The sequence below is a fragment of the Panthera tigris genome, chromosome A1 (genome assembly GCF_018350195.1).
Source record: "Panthera tigris isolate Pti1 chromosome A1, P.tigris_Pti1_mat1.1, whole genome shotgun sequence".
Classification (NCBI taxonomy): Eukaryota; Metazoa; Chordata; class Mammalia; order Carnivora; family Felidae; genus Panthera; species Panthera tigris.
In genome coordinates, this window is record NC_056660.1 from 203945773 (window position 1) to 203965439 (window position 19667).

Consider the following 19667-nt stretch of genomic DNA (forward strand, 5'->3'; position numbering starts at 1 on the left):
TGCCACTAAACAGGAAGACCAGGCAGTTGTGTTTGCACAAGGTTCCCAGGGAGGAAGGAGGAGGGATCTGGACTAGTGATAAGATCACAGCTCCCAGCCTGAGTGGCTTTCCCTGACCCTTTCTTTGGTCTTGGGAGTTCTGGACCAGAATTCAGATCCCTTCTGGCTTTGACAAGGGAAAAATAAAACCAAAAACAGAAAGGGGAAAAGAAAAAGAAAACTTTCCCAACTTAATGATCTCCTTTCCCCCTCATTCCTTCTGTCTTTAGTCCATCCATCCCCTGCCATGATTTGGAGGAGAAAAAACTATTTCAGTAAGATCCCTAAATATTCCCACCTCTGCAGCATCCCAGCCTTACAGACCATCCTCAGGAAAGCATAACACCTTCATGGGGTTTGTTTCTGGCTTTTGTTTTGTATTCATTTGTTCTCAAATTACACATGTTTTCCAATGTATTCCAAATAAAAGAAATCTTGTTTAAAAATTTGGCTTACTAGACTTAAAAATAAGCCCAGGCAGAGTTCATTTCATCCACAAGATCCATTTTTTTAATGTGCACTCACCTTGAGGTTTGGTGTTAGAAATGGTGAGACTGACCTCAAGTACCAGACAACAGCTCAATATTTTGCCCCTCTACCCTTTTCCCTTTCCATGTTATTTATAAACCATTTCTCCAACAAACTGATCTGCTGTACCCAGTGCCACGTGTTTGGGCTTTTTTTAGTCATACATTTTGCACCTTCATTCAGCTTTGGCCATAGTCCCAGGCCTCTGGCTCAGATATGCTTCATGGCCTGGCAAGAAGGGCCCTTTGAGGTCAGTGAGGACTTGGTAAGGAGGGGTGAAGATCAGCGAGTCTGGAAAGACACACTAAAGACAATGAAGGCCAGAGGGACAAGTTGCTCTTAGATTTTGACTTCCGTTATGTTTCCATGCAAACTGCAGCAACTCAGGCCAAAGGTTGGTGAAGACAAGGGAGCTTTGCATAGTAAATTCTTCTAAAAGCACACATGACATTCTTTTCACCTTCATCCTGTAGATCCCTGAGCCCAACTGTCCTCCTCTGTCACTGAGGCAACTTCCATGTACCCATATGAAGAGGCCCAGCCATCGAAAAGTTAAGCCCATTTCTTAAGAAGTAAGCTTTCTGATGTCACAAAGCCCTTCACTACTGGACACAGCCCCTTCGGCCGACAGGTATACTTGCCTATCAGAAAGCCTGGCACCCTCCAAAGTTTGCACCTCTTCTTTTCTTCTAAACATTTTGCCAAAAATTCTTAAGTTGTGTGGAAGAGAGATAGGAGGCAGAGGTGGATTGGGAGGTAAGCCAAGTGGGAGCAGAGAAGGCAAAGGGGGAGGAAGAAAGGATCCCAGCAGACTGAATGACTTCTGGGCTCTCTTTCTTTAGTTTTATAACAATAATAGCTTATATCTATTGAACGTTTATGTGCCAGGTAGGCTTGAAAGTTCTTTACATGTATCAACTTATTTACTCCTCGTCATAACCCTGTATGCTAGGTGCTATTATCCCCTTTTACATGAGGTAACTGAGGCACAAAGAGGTGAAAGTGGTAGAAACAGGATTCAAATCCAGTCTGTTCTCTGCATCACTCTGCTTTATCACCTCCATGTTACATGGACGCCTGTAATACTGGGCAGGTGAACATTCCAGGTTTAGACAACGTTCTCTCTCTTTCAGCCTTACTAACTCTGCCCCTCCTTTTTTTTTTTTCCAAGTTTGTTACAAATATTACATTGGTACATTTATTTAGTATTTTATTCATCGGAAAAATGAAGAGATGGTTATTTCCTGAAACTTCAAATGGTCAAAATTTGGGGGAAAGAGTTTTTTTAATTTTGATTGTAAACAGGTAAGCTGTGAGAACAGTAATAAACTGAAAAAGTGTGCAGCAAAAGGGGGCAGGAGGGTGCGTGGCTATAATTCTTATACACTGCAAGCTTGCCAGTGCTTAGCCGTAGGAAGGAAGCACAGGAAGTTGTAAGGAACATTCCAGGATTGGGGCTGGATAATGACAGACTGCCAGGAACTCAGCCTTCATCTATCAAGTCAGATGTACTCTGCACCCGAAAACTTGAGATCACACACACATAAAATGAAATTAAAAACAAGATGTCATTCTTTACATAGACATTTTTGTTTTATGAAAGGTGTAATCTAGGATTTCTTTTAACTATGCTATGCCAGGGTAGTGCTTATCTGTAGGCTGTTTAGGAACCAGAAGAATCATGAGAGAAAACCAGATTGAAGGAATTCTCTCATTGGAGTACCTGTCAGAAAGGAAGGCAAGCATCATTCATGCAAGCCAATGGAAAAACAAGATCCAACCAACAGAGACTTAATTTTGATTAACATGGTTTTCATGTAACTATTCAGTGGCTTCAACTGTTGTACAAATCAAGGTACAGCTCACAGGCCAGAGAAGCCAAAGGAATCTTTTGGATAAGACTATTTAATTGAGCCATATATGTAATGTTGTCCTGGGTTTACAAGAGCAATTGAGGCTCACATTTTATTTACCTCACCAAGGTAGCAAAGTTTAAAAATGGTGGGAGGGTGGTACCTGGGTGGCTCAATCAGTTAAGTGTCTGACTCTAGATTTTGGCTTAGGTCATGATCTCACGGTCATGAGATCAAGCCCCCAGTCAGGCTCTGCACTGAGTGAGGAGACTACTTGGGATTCTCTCTTTCCCTCTCTCTCTGCCCCTCCCCTGCTTGCTCATTTTCTCTCTCTCTCTCTTTCTGTCTGTCTCTCTCCCCCCCACCCCCTCTCTCTCTCAAAAATAAATAAATAAACATTTAAAAATGATAGGAGGTCAGGAACTGGAATCCAGATCCTAAGTACTATTGTTTCCAGTGGGTCTAGAATTCACAACAAATTCTTTTATGTACATAGATATGTATTGTCTTTTCTATCTTTTTTCTATCTTTTCTATCTTTTTCTATCTTTTTTCTATCTTTTCTATCAGGGAAAAAAGGCATCCAGGTGAGTGTGTGTGTGTGTGTGTGTGTGTGTGTGTGTGTTTGTGTGTTTGCGTGTGTGTATGTGTATACACATCCCAGTAAAGAAATTAAATAGGCACATCCCAGTAAAGAAATTAAATAGGCACATCCCAGTAAAGAAATTAAATATTTCAATAATAATGATCACATATAATGGTAAGGAAAACATCAGCCAAATGAAATCTTGCATTGTTTATGTTCCTTAAGAAAAAAATTATATGGCTAAAAAAATCACTTACCAAGATATTAACAATCAAGGATAAAAGAAGAATGAAAAACCACAAAAGGGGTAAACTCATGCTGGTATATCTGTCATGAAGGATCTTGTGGGGGATGAGATACACACACACACACACACACACACACACACACACACACACACACACACACACATGCACAGTTTATATCAGTGCTTGGCCTAGGAGTTCCGATCTATCTGCTGGTTAATATAGATAACTACTTAGTTTCATCAAAGCTTGCAGGATATGTGGCCTCTACCCTGTGATAGCCAGTCTCAGCTTTGCATCGGCACTGTGGCTTCTGCTGTTCTCGCCTCCTACCCAAAGTTCCCCACCTGTTCCTCTGCTAAACAATTCTGGATGCAAGAGTATTAAAAGTGAGGTATGGGGATTGTGTGGAGATACGCTGATGATTAAACATTCATTAAAGTAAAGTTGAATGATTTTACTATGAGTATAGTACCAGGAGACTTAATTTCATTTCCCATGAAAGTTATAATTTATTACTCAGAAGACTAAACAATCACTGCATGGGGGTAGCATAGCACATTAAAGGAACCCACAAGGGCTTGCCGTCAGCCACACCTGAGTTCTAGTTCTGGCTTTGCCCCTTGCTGAGTGACGTACCACAGTCTTCTCAAACTCTCTTGACCTCAGTGCCTCGTGGGTAAAAGAGAGCTACTTCAGGTATCTCACAGGATCTCAAAGGAATGCAAGGTAAACACATTGCTGCCTAAGTGTCCATTACACTGTAAATGCTGAATTCGCATCAGTACCTCTTATCTGGTGACTGGAGGCTTCTAAACTGTAAGGATTAAAAAAAATACTTTCTTTCCTTGCAAGATTTGAGAAACTCAAAGATTAGGGGAGGTAGGGATGAACCACCTTCTTTGGCAAGAGGTGGAATTCGGATAAATGGCAGAAGAAAGAACTGGGGAGAAAGAGGCAAAAATATCCCAAGGATAATCTTTTCCTGGTAGATTTCTGAAACCTGGAAAAAACCCATAAAGAGATGCAGGGGTCTTCATAAAGCACTGCTCTCAATGTAAGTTGTGTGTCAACAGTGTCCAAACAGCTTGAGGCTATCCTAATGATTTCTCTCATAGCTGTGGTCTGTGGACACCCCTGTGGGGACTGCACGTTGACTCCCTGTGAGCTCACCTGTTTAGACTGGTCAACCCCTGGTGCTCACATTTAAATATTTTGCTGCTTGTCAGCATCTCCACTAGAGGGCAGCAGGTGGAAAGAAGAGGATGTCAACATGGATTATTAATGTAGACACTTGGCAATAATAGCTGTCAAGGTGGGGTGCCAAGCACTAGGGGTACAAGGGGACAAGTTAATGGAGTGGAAAAGATGAGAGCCTGGGTAATTATTGGTTTTCCGTTTCTAAGTGAAGCCATGGGTAGCAGGAGAAGGAGTTCGGCATTAGTAGGAAGTTGGAGCAGGGTTTCCCAAACCCGTAATTTTTAGATTCATGTTCAAAGTTTTCCTAGAACAAACACAAACATATAACATTAAAATAACTTTCAAATCACTCCAGATCTTCTGCATTAGAATCTCTAGGTATAAAGTTTATGAATCTGTATTTTTCAAAAACTTCCCAGCTTATTCTGCGTAATAGCCACGATCGGTTCCCTAAGGATGTTGGAGGTCCCTTCCAACTCTCAGAAGACTAATTTCACTAACAACAAATATGCCTAAAGCAACCTTGAAAATAATGGTAACTTGTGTATCCCTCTAGTAACCTGTTTTTAGAGACAAAAGGGGCAGAAGTAACTGAAATTGCTAGTGTGGACCACCATTTACAGTTTTCAGAGTGCTATTACAGACACATTCTTCCTCAACCTTTTAATCCTCACAACAAGACTGTAAATAAAAAGATTTTAAAACCCCGCTTACAGTTAGGGAAACCAAGTTCTAGCTAGGCTGCCTTATGGTGGTAAGTCTAGAAACAGTGCCTGTTGACTACAGTTCATTCTGTTCCATCAGAGTGCTGTGCCTTTTCAGTTCTGTTCTTGACCTGGATTTACCATCTTTTCATCAAATGATTTAGTGGAACTCTAAGAACGATGGCCAAGTCTAAGTTATATTCAGAAGAGAAATGGAGACAGTCTTAAGAGAAAGCTGGGATGGCAAGGCCAATAGACCATCTCTAACTGTGTCTTCCGGAGCTCTAGGAAACAGAAAGAAGTGAACGGTGACAATATGTGAGCGAGAAAGATGGCTGAGGGTGCATGAATCAGAGCCCATGCTTCTGTGGTTGGCCTGCCACATGAAAGAGCAGAGTGATTTCATAGAGGCCTTATCTCAATCTAATTCATACATTTCAAAATCTTTCTGCTACTGACCTTTCTGTCAAGAGGGTGCCATTCTGCATGCACCTAAAGACATTTCCAAATTTTCAATGTTTCAAAATAGATTTTCAAGTGGATTCCACCAACTAGGTCACTTGCTCTCAAAGTGGAGCATGGAAGAATGCACAATGGAGCAGGAGTTTGCATGTTGGCCCCACTCCTGCCAGTAACTGCTGGAATCTTGGGGAAGTCACTTAACCCTTTTGGGTCTGGGCTTCCTCTCCAATAACCAGACAGAGGGCTGGTGCTGCAGATTCCAGACAGACCATGAGAATAAGTTTAGTGTCAAATGATTTTAGATTGGTGTCTAACATTTAAAACCAAGGAGATTCATATAAAATATTGATGGCCAACCTTGGGGAACACTCCAACAAGGAACAAATGAAATGGTTTCCTATGGCCCCTTCCAACGTATTAGACAATTATTTTTTACTATTACAGTCTTTCATCTGCCTCACCCACCCACATACCCTCTGCAAACACCTCCTCCCCCCCCCCCCCCCCCTCCTCACACACCTCCTGTGAAGGAAAGCCCCAGGACAGTAGGAGTTTTTAACTTTCTTGTTCACTGAGGCACTCCAATGGTGCCTGGCACCTAGTTGGTGCTCAAAAAATATTTGTCGAATGAATTCATGGTAACTTTGTGAAAAGTATAGTTTTTGTTTTCAAATGAGGGAAGCTAAAGACAATCCACTCAATCCAGAAATAAGACACGAATATATCTAATAAATTCCTGATTTATCACAATACAGACTTTGTTTTCATGGGCCGCTAAATAAGGACTATCAGTATATATTTATTTATGCCTATATGGTGTGTTTCTCATACATATAGTCAAATTGAGACTAAAAAATAACAATGGTGAAGTCACAAGGATTCTGAATATACTATAAGATCCACCTGTCAGCTGTTTGTTTCACTTGTAATGCTTAAAGAAACAGCACGGCATGGTTATTCTAAAGGCATGTGACAGTTCAGTATGTGGAATGTTCCATATTAGTGTAAACTTAAATATGAAGATTGATTTCTCTGGTGGTAAAAGGCAGGTCTTAAGACTGATGAAATTTAATCTCACACCAATTATATTAATTTCAACAGCTGGCTTTGCAGTTACCACACTCTCCCATGCTTCTTTTAATAAATGCTCATGGATGTCTTCCTGTTCGCTCCACCAGCCTTTAATTCTCAGAGCGGTAGAGGGAGAAGTGACAGGAAGCATTTGCTGGAAGCAGTCAGATGTGACAGTGCATTCATGAGGATTTGTTAGCTGATGTTTAAGTCACTGCGCTCCTCATAAACAAGCATGAGTGACAGGCTTTAAGGGTAATCTTCCAAAACAAATGTGACTCATAACCATTAGTGCAGCACATGCTACAGTTAACAACTCTTGTTCTATCTAACCTATGAGTACCTCTGGAGCATGGAATAGGCAGAATCACAGGAAAAGTTTAAAGGGGGAAAGAAGTTGCAGCCTTTATCGCAAATGTGGCTACACCAGGCACACCAGCCCTTAGATGGACTTTCCTCGTCAGTGACTATTTTATTTAGAACACCGTAGAAATTTGGAAATTCTGGTACTTTCATGATGGTTAACCCAATCTCCTTGGTACAGAATTATTTCTGTCGAAATATACAATGTCAGATTTAGCGTTTCAAACAGGTGTTTATGTTGCTAAGAATGTTTGTTTTTGAATCAATAGACCTAAAATTATAAGCTTCCTGGTGTTCCTTGCGAGTGTTTCTGACATTTGTGCCCCCCTTAAGGAAACCTGGGTTGGAGTTTGGGGCTTTATAATTTTTATTTGATTGTTTGATATGGTTTGCTATCATTTAGCAAGTATGAAAAAAAAAAGATGGGAAAATAACAGGTGTCTGTAACCATTTCAATTCTTAAGTTGCTCATTAAGATTTCATACCACTTTATGAGTAGCCCTAAAAATGATAATACCTTAATCTGTGTTGCATACTGACTGTTGGCAGGCACCTTAAATACTTCTAGCAACACTGCACAAATTTATGACATTATATGAAAAAGAATTAGTCCATCTGTAATTACTATCACAGAGCTTCAGCTGTAGAGTCCAACTAGTTTTCTACGGTTTGGGTCAAAGGCAGGCCTTTCTTTCCTGGGACTCCCACAATATTTTGTGCACGTTATATATACACATTCATTTTGGAGGTCTCCGTGATCTTTTTCTTCTAACCTCTTTGCTTACTTGGCAAACCCTAAAGCCTCTAAGTTTATTTATTGGTTTCCAGCACCTGCCCACCCCCTAAATCTTAGATGATGAATGAACGTATGAATCAGTGAAAAGGTAAGAGATGTACTGTAACCAAACATGTAAATATTTTATTTTTAAAAGTACTTAAACACACTTTCTGTAATTTGACTCCCACAACAATCCTGGCACTATCCGTTCAACAAGCAATCACCAGATCTGGACCAGTGGTTCTCAATGGGTGTCCATTTGCCCACCCCCAGGGAATGCTTAGCAATGTCTGGAAATGTTTTGGTTGTTACAACTGAGGGTAGGAATGCAGCTCCTACCACCTACTGGGCAGAGGTCAAGAATGCTGCTAAACATGCTACAATGCATAGGACACCTCCCACCACAAAAAAAAATCACCTGGCTTACAATATCAATAGGCCAAGTTTGAGAAACCCTCATCTAGGCCCTCCATCTCTGAAAACTAGTATAACTCTATGTTCTGTGAGCTCCTGTCCAACAATACTTTTCTGATTAAGTATATCCTGTAAGAAATTACTCAGTATTATCATATCAAACGACCTCTTGCACTCAATCATCTTCCTCAAAACATAGAAACAACTAACCTTGCATGGGAATAGCAAGTTCATGGTTAGATTCCTAATTGCGGGGTCAGGATGAATGTTTGGTTTGCTAACTCTGTTCTTTTAGAAAAGACAGATGGGTGTAGTTAGTACCTGGATACCTCCATGCATCTCAATAGGAATGAATTCAGAACATTCACCAGTTCAGCTGTTTCTTATGATCAGAGCTCCTAGGAGGATAGCTAGAGAAGCCTAGGTGGATTTAAATATCAGCTGTTAAAAAAAACCTTCAGAGTCAAAATGCTGGCAAGTGAATTCCATGTTTTGCATTTGAGAAAACCATACCTGAGTGAGTGGGAGGGAGCAGGAAGTGATGGAGCTAGAGAGAACTAGAGAGAGAGAAAGCCCTTTTGTTTGTCACAACTGAGTATCTTTCTATAACTTCCAACAATGATTCCCTGACTTAGTGGGTGTAGTGAACAACATATCTGGATCCTTTATAACTCAATCTCCAGCAATAAATTATAGTTTTAGTAAGCATCAATTCCAGCAATGCAGAAGAGCATAAATCAGGGAGAACAGAGGAGTCTTAGAGATCACATTACTCCGATTTTCTACCTATTTTTAATTTTCTGAATTATTTATTCACACAAAACATACCTGGAAACCTACCCTGTAAAATCAAAGTGTTATTATATGAAGCTGTGTTTGAACAAGAATAGGGCACCAGAGTCCTTGGCAAGTTAGCTCCATACTCCCACATCTTAACCCCAGCCCTCTCTGACCTATTAATTCATCCTACTTTGGGATAATTATAATTGGCATGGAGTACTTTTTGTTTGACTGTTTATTTTTGAAAGAGACAGAGAGAGAGAGAGAGAGAGAGAGAGAGACAGAGAGAGAGATTGGTGGACAGAGAAGGAGACAGAGGATCCAATGCAGGCTCTGCACTGACAGCAGAGAGCCCAATACAGGCCTTGAACTCAAGAGCCGTGAGATCATGACCTGAGCCAAAGACACTTAACTGACTGAGCCACCCAGGTGCCCTGGCATGGAGTATCAACCTAATTGCCCCCGTTATCCTTTTTAAAAAAAGTTTGTTTATAGAACATGAGTCAGGGAGAGGCAGAGAGAGAGAGAATCCCTAGCAGGTTCCACATTGTCAGCATTGAGACCAATGCGGGGCTCAAACCCAAGAACCAGAGATCGTGACCTGAGCTGAAGCCAAGAGTCAGACATTTAACCGAATGAGCCACCCAGGTGCCCCTGTTCTCCTTTGGAACTAAAGAGGAGATTAGCCTTTAGGGAAAACCTAACTCTTCCAGGTAACTACGCCACCTACTGAACATGCTATCTCATTTAATTCTCATGGATAATTTTATGAGCAAGGATTATTACCTTTATGTTTTAAGATGAGAAATGGAAGTGCTGAGAAGATCATTTGCTTAGATTGACAGAATTGATACAGGTTGAGCTGAAATTCATACATGCATATGTTTGGTTCCCAAAGTCTATTTTTATGGTATAATATTTTACCACACTATATAAACAGATTTGGTTACAGCCCTCCTCAAGATGATACACTTTAAAAGCAAATATCTTGTCACTGCCCCTTCATTACCCTCAGACTAAACATCACTAGTTCCTTCCACATGATTTCAAGGATCTTCACCAATAAGTCTGTTTTGTACTAGTTTGTCAATATCCTTCTTAAATCTTGATGTCTGCAGCTCACCAGATTATTCTAGATATGTTGTGGCCATTGCAGAGTCAAGACTGGTAATTTCCTTGTTCTGGACTCTCTATTTCTAATTAAAGCAGCTCCTTGGCAGCCACATCATAACAGGTTAGTTACACTGTACTTGCAATGAACTCAATAACCAAGTCTTTCACAAAGGACTTGCTGTAAGCCAGGAATCTCACTGCCTTTATTTGTGAAGTTAATTTTTTTAAACCTGGACAAAGGACTTTGCATTTATCCCCATCAAAGTTTATCTTGGTAGTTTTGGCTCCCAACTGTAGGCTGTTGAGATACTCTGGATCCTATGTCTGTCCTATAGCACGTTAGTTATCTTTATTTAGCTTTGCATCATCTGCAGATTTGATTAGCCTGTCTTCCTTGTCTGCACTCTAGGACACTTATTTAAAAAAAAAAAAGTCCAGAAGAAGAAGGCCTATCACAAAGGACCTAAGATAGGGCTTGGCAGGAGGGAATCTGTTCCACAGTACCACATCCATGTCTAAGAAATTATAGAAAAAATAGTTTTCGAGTTGAAAGGGACAGATTAGACATTTTTTCTCTGAAAGTTCTATTAACAGGCAACTGAATTTAGAGAAATTAAGAACTTTTGCACATAACCATAGTGCTGATTACCGATGGAACTAGATTCATAAGCAGGGTTGCTGATTGTTAACTTTTTTTTTTCTATCACACCATTAGATGGGATCGCTAATGGCCAAGAAGACATCTCAAATTTGTTCCAAATAGTTTCTTGACACAATTTTCTTTTCTGACAACTTGCCCCTTTCTCCTAAAACAGCAACACAAAAAGAAATTCCAGTGAACTGAAGACTCTTGTTCTTATAAGCTTGGTTTCACTTTCACTGACTTATATGGACAAATCCTATCAGAAAAAAAAATGGCATAAGAACAATGCTCACCCGACATAAGTCCTATATGCAAAATAGGGTCTATTAATCCTATGAAAGGTAAAACTTTGGGTAAGGAAGTGTAGATTTAGAAGCAGGCAAAAGAATATGGCATAAAAGTGTCTGTTGTGTGTAGCATAACTCTATAGACCTGTTAGGAGAGAGAGGAGACTGCTTCCCTTTACTTTGATAGCTTCTGGATTCATAAAAAATATGTGAATGATACAGAAGAGAAAACCCAGAGTTGATTTCATAAGCAGTCCTTGTACCTCCCTACAACAATGGGGGTAAAGCCTTGTGGGTAAAGGACTGGACAGCAGGAGACAGCTGTTCAGTGACCCAGGAGGTACTTTTCATGGAGTTTTTTTCCAAAGGGTAAGAGGTGGTTCCTGTCCCCATAAACTTTGGCTATTGATTTAGCTTCAGGAGGAGATGCCCAGTTGCTTTGAGAAAATTACCCATACCTCATCAGAAGCTTTATATGTATATCTGATAATTTATACGTATAATTTATACCAGAAGTTATATATTATATTAATTATATTATATTAACTATATTATATCATATATCATATATCATATCATATCAGAAATGAGGTCCAACAGTGAAAGTCTAAGTACTACATTAAATGTAATTAACCTGAATCTAAAGGATTTACTGAAGTAGCTCATGGAATCACCTCCTGTCTTTTTGACGTAATATACTATGGTTCTTTCATAGGCTGATCAGGTAAACCAGCAACTTCCAGGAATCAGATGAGATCCCTACAGAGGCATTACAGTTAGATAGTCACCAAGAGAATCCTAGGACACGACAGGCAGTGTAGTATGCACTCTGGCTTGGACTCTCACTTTTGCCCTCATTAGCTTTGTAAACTAGATATGAAATTATTCTTGGTGTTCTTCCCTAAGAGCAATATGGAAACTTCTTCTTAGCATTGCTGTGAAGATTAACCGAGGTAGTAATATAAGGGACTTAACACTGGAACCACTAACAAGCTTCTATATAATTATTGCAATAAATTTGTTTTAATTCTGTCTTTCCACATCCCTAATTCACCTAAGTGACTAACCTCGGGACCTGGCCTCATTCCTCTTGACATTGTGTCTGCCACACAGCAAGTGCTCAATAAACGCTCACTGAACTGAATTGACTTGCCCAGGATTAACTACTACCAGCAGCAGATTCAACTCATGCCAGACCCCTTTGCTGACTTGGTCAGATTTAATTTAATTAAAAATACAAGAACTAGAGCACTAAGGTTTTTATCAAACTTACCCTCTGAAGATTCATTACAAAAACTGTAAACAGAATAGTGTCTCATTTCGTAAAAGCTTATGCTGTAATGTCAATTCTATTGTTGAAAACACCTTAAATATTAGAATGCTCTTATCGACAGTGTTCTGAAGGCATTATTACAATTATCTTTAGCTTTCAAAACTTCCTTGTGCAATTGAAATGCTTCTTTTAGGCATATATTGTTACAAATCAAATTCTGCACATATCTGTTTGTTTATTTAGGCCTCAAGGTTTGCAGTCACTCACTTCAAAGCCAATAATAGTTACCTTATTGAATATCTGTTTTCCCCATGGAATCTCAACAGGTGGTCTATTTGTGTTACTTCCCCAATGATTTTAAACAAGTTATTTTCCTTCTATTTAACAGATGAAAAAACTGAGGCTCAGAAGCTGTAATAATCTACAAAAGGCTTTGTAGCAGATGTTGTCAGTTCTTTGCTGATGTAGATCCCTTAACCATTTTTTACAAATGTTTATTTATTTTGAGAGAGAGAGAAAGCCCACGTGTGGGGAAGGGGCAGAGAGAGGGGGAGAGAGAGAATCCCAAGCAGGCTCCGTGATTGGTGCAGAACCCTACGCAGGGCTCTATCCCACAAACCGTGAGCTGAAAACAAGAGCCAGATGCTTAACCAACTGAGCCACCCAGGCTCTCCCTTAACTAGTTTTGTGCACACAGATTCCCTGTGTGCCTTCACTCTGGACACCCAGCACCTGTGTCTTTGCAGCCCTCAGGCTGCTGGAGCCATCTTGATCTGCCCTTGGAGAACTGATAGTGTCTAGGAACTTACATCCGCCTGGGTCAGCCCTTAACCACCAAATGAGGGCTGATCTGGACAACTTGAAACACTGCTTCTGGACGGGAATGTACCAGATACCATCCTAAACAGTCACCTCACAGTACTTGATATTGCACCCTTGCTTGCTTTTTTTTTTTTTAATTTCTCTATCTTATTTCCCTACTTCCCCGTCAGCTTCTTCCTGGAACATTTTCTAACAATTCACTTTCATTTAAATCTTTGTCTGAACTTCTGGCTTCTGGGAAACTCAATCTTTTTTTTTTTAAGTTTATTTTTTGAGAGAGAGAGAGAGAGAGAGAGAGAGAGAGAATCCCAAGCAGGCTCCATGCTGTCAGTGCAGAGCCCTACGTGGAGCTCAATCTCACAAACCGTGAGACCATGACCTGAGCTGAAATCAACAGTTGAACATTTAACTGACTGAGCCATGCAGGCAACCCTGAAGAATTCAATCTTAAAAAAAAAAAAAAAAAAAAAATCACGTGACTCATAAATGGCAGAGCTGCATTTCAAACCCAATTCTGACAAAGTTCAAGATCTGAAATCCCTACCTTAAACTACTTCTCCTCACAATGAGAGAAGAAACAGGAGTCTGATATGATTGGTACAGAGATTTGCTTGCTGATCCTTTCCCCCAAGCACCTCTGTACGTTCTCTGAGTACCAGCCAAGCCACATGACCAGCCTCTTCTCTTCTTGGCAAGTTCCTCCACAGTCTCCCTCAGCCTCTGACAGTGTAAGCCTCTGGCTGATGGCTGCTGCCCCAAGGAAGTGATAGCCATGGGCAGGACCACAGCACCAGAGGGACACCTTGCATAACCAAATCAAATGAAAATCAAACTGGGCTCCTGTCAACTAACTGCAGAAATCAATCAGTGGTCTATGCAGTATCTACTGAATGCCACTGTGGGCTCAGTGGCAGCCAGTCTCTCATTACAGCCTGGAATTTCAGTCCTTTCCTTCTATCTTCCGGTTTAAGGCATCAGTTGACTGTCCCTATATCAGAGGCTCTGACTTTGGGTTCATAGCAATCCACTCCCAACCAACATGTTGGAAAAATCACCCCCTAAATTCCACAGGGAAGAGTTCTATTTTAGATACATCTCATGTAAATGAAAGTGTTTAATATTCTTATTTTTCATGAAGTTAAATTTTTTAGACCTAGGAATACAGGTTTTTAGCACCCATTCATGGAAATAAGACAGGTCACACAGGGAGTAGCTACACTTTTGCCTTTCACACCCACAATGGCTATAATAAACATGAGTTTGACATACAGATATAGCCAAGGTATGCACAGAAATTAATCCAGCTCTCTTATTCCTCGATCAGAGCTTTCCAGGAAGTCAGGCTTAATGATAGCTGCGAAGAGTGAGAATGTTAGTCAACCGTGCTTATGAAGTTCAGAGCAAACATCCAGAGAATATGGTGCTGGCATGGTTCACACAGGCAGCTGGGCACAGTCATACACAAGCCAGGCCTGTCAGAGCATGGCCCCTTGGGGACTTCGCTGCATTCTACTCCTTGCTACATCTGACCAAACCTCCTGATGTGGAGCAGGGCTTTCTGATGGACTCCTGCCCATTTCCCTATTCCCTTGCTATCAGCACAACACATTCTTCCATCACCAGCTATTGTTCAGAACAGCATAGTGCCTCTTGCTCCAACCAAGGAAGCAGCTGGGTCAATGGCTGAGCAGAGGAGAAGGGAGGGTAGGTCCTAAATGTTAAGAAGCCACAAAATGGTCCTTTCCTTTAAAAATGACCTCTTGTTAGATGCTGGCAAGGATGTGGAGAAACAGGAACCCTCTTGCGCTGTTGGTGGAAATGCAAACTGGTGCCCCTCTGGAAATCAGTGTGGAGGTTCCTAAAAAAATTAAAAATAGAACTACCCTATGACCCAGCAATAGCACTATGAGGAATTTATCCAAAGGATACAGGAGTGCTGATGCACAGGGGCACAAGTACCCCAATGTGTATAGCAGCACTTTCAACCAATAGCCAAATTATGGAAAGAGCCTAAATGTCCATCAGCTGATGAATGGATAAAAAAGATGTGGTTTATATATACAATGGAATACTACTTGACAATGAGAAAGAACGAAATCATGCCATTTGCAACAACGTGGATGGAACTGGAGGGTATTATGCTAAGTGAAATAAGTCAGGCAGAGAAAGATATCATATATTTTCACTCACATGTGGAACTTGAGAAACTTAACAGAAGACTGTGGGGGAAGGGAAGGGGAAAGAAAATAGTTTCAAACAGAGAGGGACGCAAAACATAAGAGACTCTTAAAAACAGAGAACAAACTGAGGGTTGATGGAGGGACAGGGGAGAGGGGAAAATGGATGATGGGCATTGAGGAGAGTACTTGTTGGGATGAACAGTGGGTGTTGTATGTAAGCGATGAATCATGGGATTCTACCCCCAAAACCAAGAGGACACTGTGTGTTAGCCAACTTGACAATAAATTATATTTTTAAAAAATATAAAAAAATAAATGAAAAAAAATGACCTCTTGTTTTGGGGGAGGCCAAGGGTCTCCAAAATATAGTGGTCAACATCACCAATTCAATCTCCGATGATGTGAATCTGGTAATTCTTACACATAGCATGTGGCTATCAAGAAGTCAAATGCTCTAAACATTATTTCTCATTCCACAAATTTGCAAAGTTTTACCAAATGATTAGACAATACAGAAAATACCAGTTTTTATTCATATTCAGAGACTAAGAAACTAAGGATTTAAGCAGTATAACTTTGAATTTTAATTTTGAGAGTTTCATATTTTCAGATGGGTTCTCACTGGAAAATTGGAAAGACCTGATATTTAAGGAAAGGAGCTGGGAAAACTGATCTAGCTATCCATATAATCACTAGTCAGAGTTTTCGTAATCTAAAGTTCAATGTCCAAAGGGGCAGAGAAAACTTGGATTTGGGATCTGCAGGCCTCATCATACCTCTCTATGTCTGTCAATATTTGAAATGATTTAATCAGGTAGGTGGGGCACAGATAAACGTGGTGTCTATCTGTGGGGGTTGGTGCTGGGGGACTGGTTCTTTCAATGCAGGATGGTAGGCAGTGACTGGTACATGGGGTACAGAGTTCAGTCACTTGGGAAAAGGTTGACAAGACTTAGGAAGGGCATCAGCCTCTTAGACATTGGTGTGTAGGACAGATTTCTGACCTTGATGGCATCTGAAGTATATAGCAGAATGAGATCATTCCATCCACAGAGAAAGCCCATAAATCAGGGCTTAGAGTAGGACACATGGATGCTCAGGGCTTCTTTGAAGCCACTGGGTTCTAGCTTCTATAGCTGCACAGCTATTTCCCACTGGAAGGGGGTCCTAATTCAGCCCCCAGTCTGGTTAAAACAAGATAACAGATCCCTAGTGACAATTGTGGGATATGACTAGAGAAGTCCGAGGTCAGGATTTACATTCTGGTTCATTCATTCACTCAAGAAATAAATGAAGATCTACTGTGTGTAGGGGAGGGGGATATAGGGAAGAGCAAAACATCCTTCATCGATTTTAAGGTTTGGTGAGTTTTAAATCCATATAGAGGGAGGGGATATAGGGAAGAGCAAAACATCCTTCATCGATTTTAAGGTTTGGTGAGTTTTAAATCCATGGACACTTTATTACACAGGTACATGGGGGTCATTTTGTTAATCATTTACTTGAAAACAATGAGGTTGCCTAGTTCAAGCCCAATCCAGACTTTGTCACATAATTTAAAACACAGATGTCATTACAACCTCATTGAGAACTGGGACACACAACAAATGTTACTTTTCCTATACCCTGATCCTACCTCCCCTTCCCATCCCCTTGTCCAGCCTTTTGGTGAGAGATTCTATTAACAACATCCTAAAACATTTCCTTCATGCTTGGGACATGATCCACCATGATTTGGTACGTGCAAACCTGCCAAAAAAATGTAATGAAGACACTGTAATGAGTTAAGGTTAAGGCTTAAGGCCAGTAAGTTGTTGTATAAACAGAAGCAGAGATTCCTGATAGATGTATCTGGTGAAATACTGTGGATTCATTTGAACAGATTTGAGAAATATGAGCCAGAGAAAACTCTGATTTGCAGCTGAGGCTGAAGAAGGGCTCCAGGCCCCTGGCCCTTGTGGTCTGTACAGTTACCACCAGCCAGGCCACCACAGAATCCTAGCTTTGTATGGTCAGATGCATCAGATTTCAAAGTGTGTTTATGTTACACATCATTACCGCCTTTACGCTGCTAACTACAGATCATGAGGAAGCTTCTCTTTGGGTTTGAGAATGACACTGTTGACAGCATTACTTCAACACCCATACAAGTGTTGGAAAAGCCAAAACAGGAAGGTGATGCCTGCTGCTTGTGAAAGATGAGGGTCGTGGCTGCTGGGGACTGCCTGATGACAAGTTAGAAGCACAGGCTATGGATAAGCTGGCAGTTAAAAGGAGCAGGGGGTAGGCCTTCAAAAATGCCTTTGTTTTGAAGGCATTTGTTCAAATGCTTAAACATTTGTTGCTGGCTTAAAATTCTATACCATATAGAGATTAAAATTAAGGTTTAAACTGAATTAACCCTAGGGAAATAACTCACTGACTTAAATTCACACTGAGGAGAAAACCATCAACCACAGGTTCTTCCCAAGAGGGTTTTCTCGGGAAAAGGTGCTGGGTGGTTGAGCTTTGCTGCTGGCTTAAAATTCTATATCATATAGAGATTAAAATTAAGGTTTAAACTGAATTAACCCTGGGGAAATAACTCACTGACTTAAATTCACACTGAGGAGAAAACCATCAACCACAGGTTCTTCCCAAGAGGGTTTTCTCGGGAAAAGGTGCTGGGTGGTTGAGGAATGCTGGGTCCCCTGCTGTGGAGGACGATCTCAGGCAGAGGCTGGCTGGGCTGGTCCAAGCTGGTGTGGACTTCTGCACAGCCAAACGTGGGTTAGCCTCCAACCAGAGGCAGGAAGCCCAGTGTGTCCATGAATGGAGGCTCTGGCCACATATCAAATCTATTATATCAGCCTCGTTCCTGTCTACCCCATAACCGGAGCCCCAGTTTAGACTACCGAACCAAAGTGGTGGGGATACATTTTGCATACCAGGATTGGCTCATCCCGAAAGAGTTGGAGTCTGAGGTGGAAGACTAGAAGCACAGTCTGTCACTGGCATGCGTGAATTGAATGTTCCAGGTTCAGACTATTCCTGGGCGGTCCCAGCCCTTTCATTTACTAATTAGCTGAGGCACAAACCTAATCACCCACACTGCCAGTTGCTTTGTAGGAGTGAGTCACTTAGCTATGCGTAAGCCTGACCCACCTCCCAGATTGTGCCCGGTGCAGGGCTTTGCTGCTGTCAACTTATCCCGCATACATTTCATTGTGCTCCATGAGGTAGGTACATACTCTGGTGATCATATAATATCTGGGGGTATGTCCAGGTCTCAGGATATAGTCATGAATGTCCGGAGACTACATGGGGAGACAGCCAGGCCTTTGTTCCATGGCAAACCCTCAGTGCACAGTAGCCTGAGCCATACCACAGCCACATGGCAGAGGCGGGAAGCTAGCTGTGCAGCCCAAGCTGGGCACGGGCAAGAGTTCTGGAAAACGGTACAAAAGGAAGGAAGCTTAGATGCCCTGCTATATCAGTGTGAGTATGTCTCCTCCCTTACAGAGCAGCTCCATGCAAGTACCACTTCACTGCTAACAGTCCAAGCTGTGTTCTGGGACTTCCCCGTATTAACAGTGAGTCATTGCTGATGCTGATAACCTTAACTAAAAATATGAGAACTTAGAGATGGATGGAGGAAGAAAGGTCTGACAGTTCCTGAAGTCAAAAATGCACACATAATTGGGCTCCAAGTACCGACGATTCTGTCTCCTCAACATCTCTGTGATCCATCTATTTTTTTTTTATCACAACCGTCACATTTATATCTTCTCTCTCCTGACCTATTACAATCATCTTCCTCTACATTCATCTCTCTCAAATTCACTTCCACCCTATTACCAGTAGTATTTCCAAAGTGAAAACCTAGCAGTGTTATTACCCTGTTTAAAACTCTTTTAGCAACATAAGGGGATCACAATTAAATAATGTTTACTTGTCTGTCTTCTCTTCTATAAACCATGGGCAATCGAAAGGCAGGAACATAAATTTAAAATTCATCCTTGGATCCATAAACCGGCCAGGAGGAGGTCAAACTTTCACTCCTCACAGATGACATGATACTCTATATGGAAAACCCAAAAGATTCCACTAAAAAATTGCTAGAATTGATTCATGAATTCAGCAAAGTTGCATGATATAAAATCAATGCACAGAAATCGGTTGCATTCCTATACACCAACAATGAAGTGACAGAGAGAGAAATCAAGGAATCGATCCCATTTACAGTTGCACAAAAAAACCATAAAATACCTAGGAATAAATCTAACCAAAGAGGTGAAAAATCTATACACTGAAAACCATAGAAAGCTTATGAAAGAAATGGAAAAAG

At 41.0% G+C, this 19667-nt stretch overlaps 1 protein-coding gene across 6 annotated transcripts in view; it reads right to left on the minus strand.

Moving 5' to 3' along the window:
- The window catches only part of GHR (growth hormone receptor), a 272255-nt gene that overhangs the window by 117167 nt on the left and 135421 nt on the right, over nt 1-19667 (minus strand). The window contains exon 1 of one of the 6 annotated variants that reach the window (XM_042995571.1): nt 12339-12388. The exons of 3 other annotated variants lie outside the window; for them this stretch is intronic. In XM_042995571.1, the coding sequence (XP_042851505.1) occupies nt 12339-12384 (46 nt within the window). In that variant the 5' untranslated portion in view covers nt 12385-12388. Of the gene's footprint in view, nt 1-9808; nt 9874-12338; nt 12389-19667 lie in introns of those variants that run through there. 2 more of the 6 variants (XM_042995583.1, XM_042995575.1) reach the window with 2 other exon arrangements.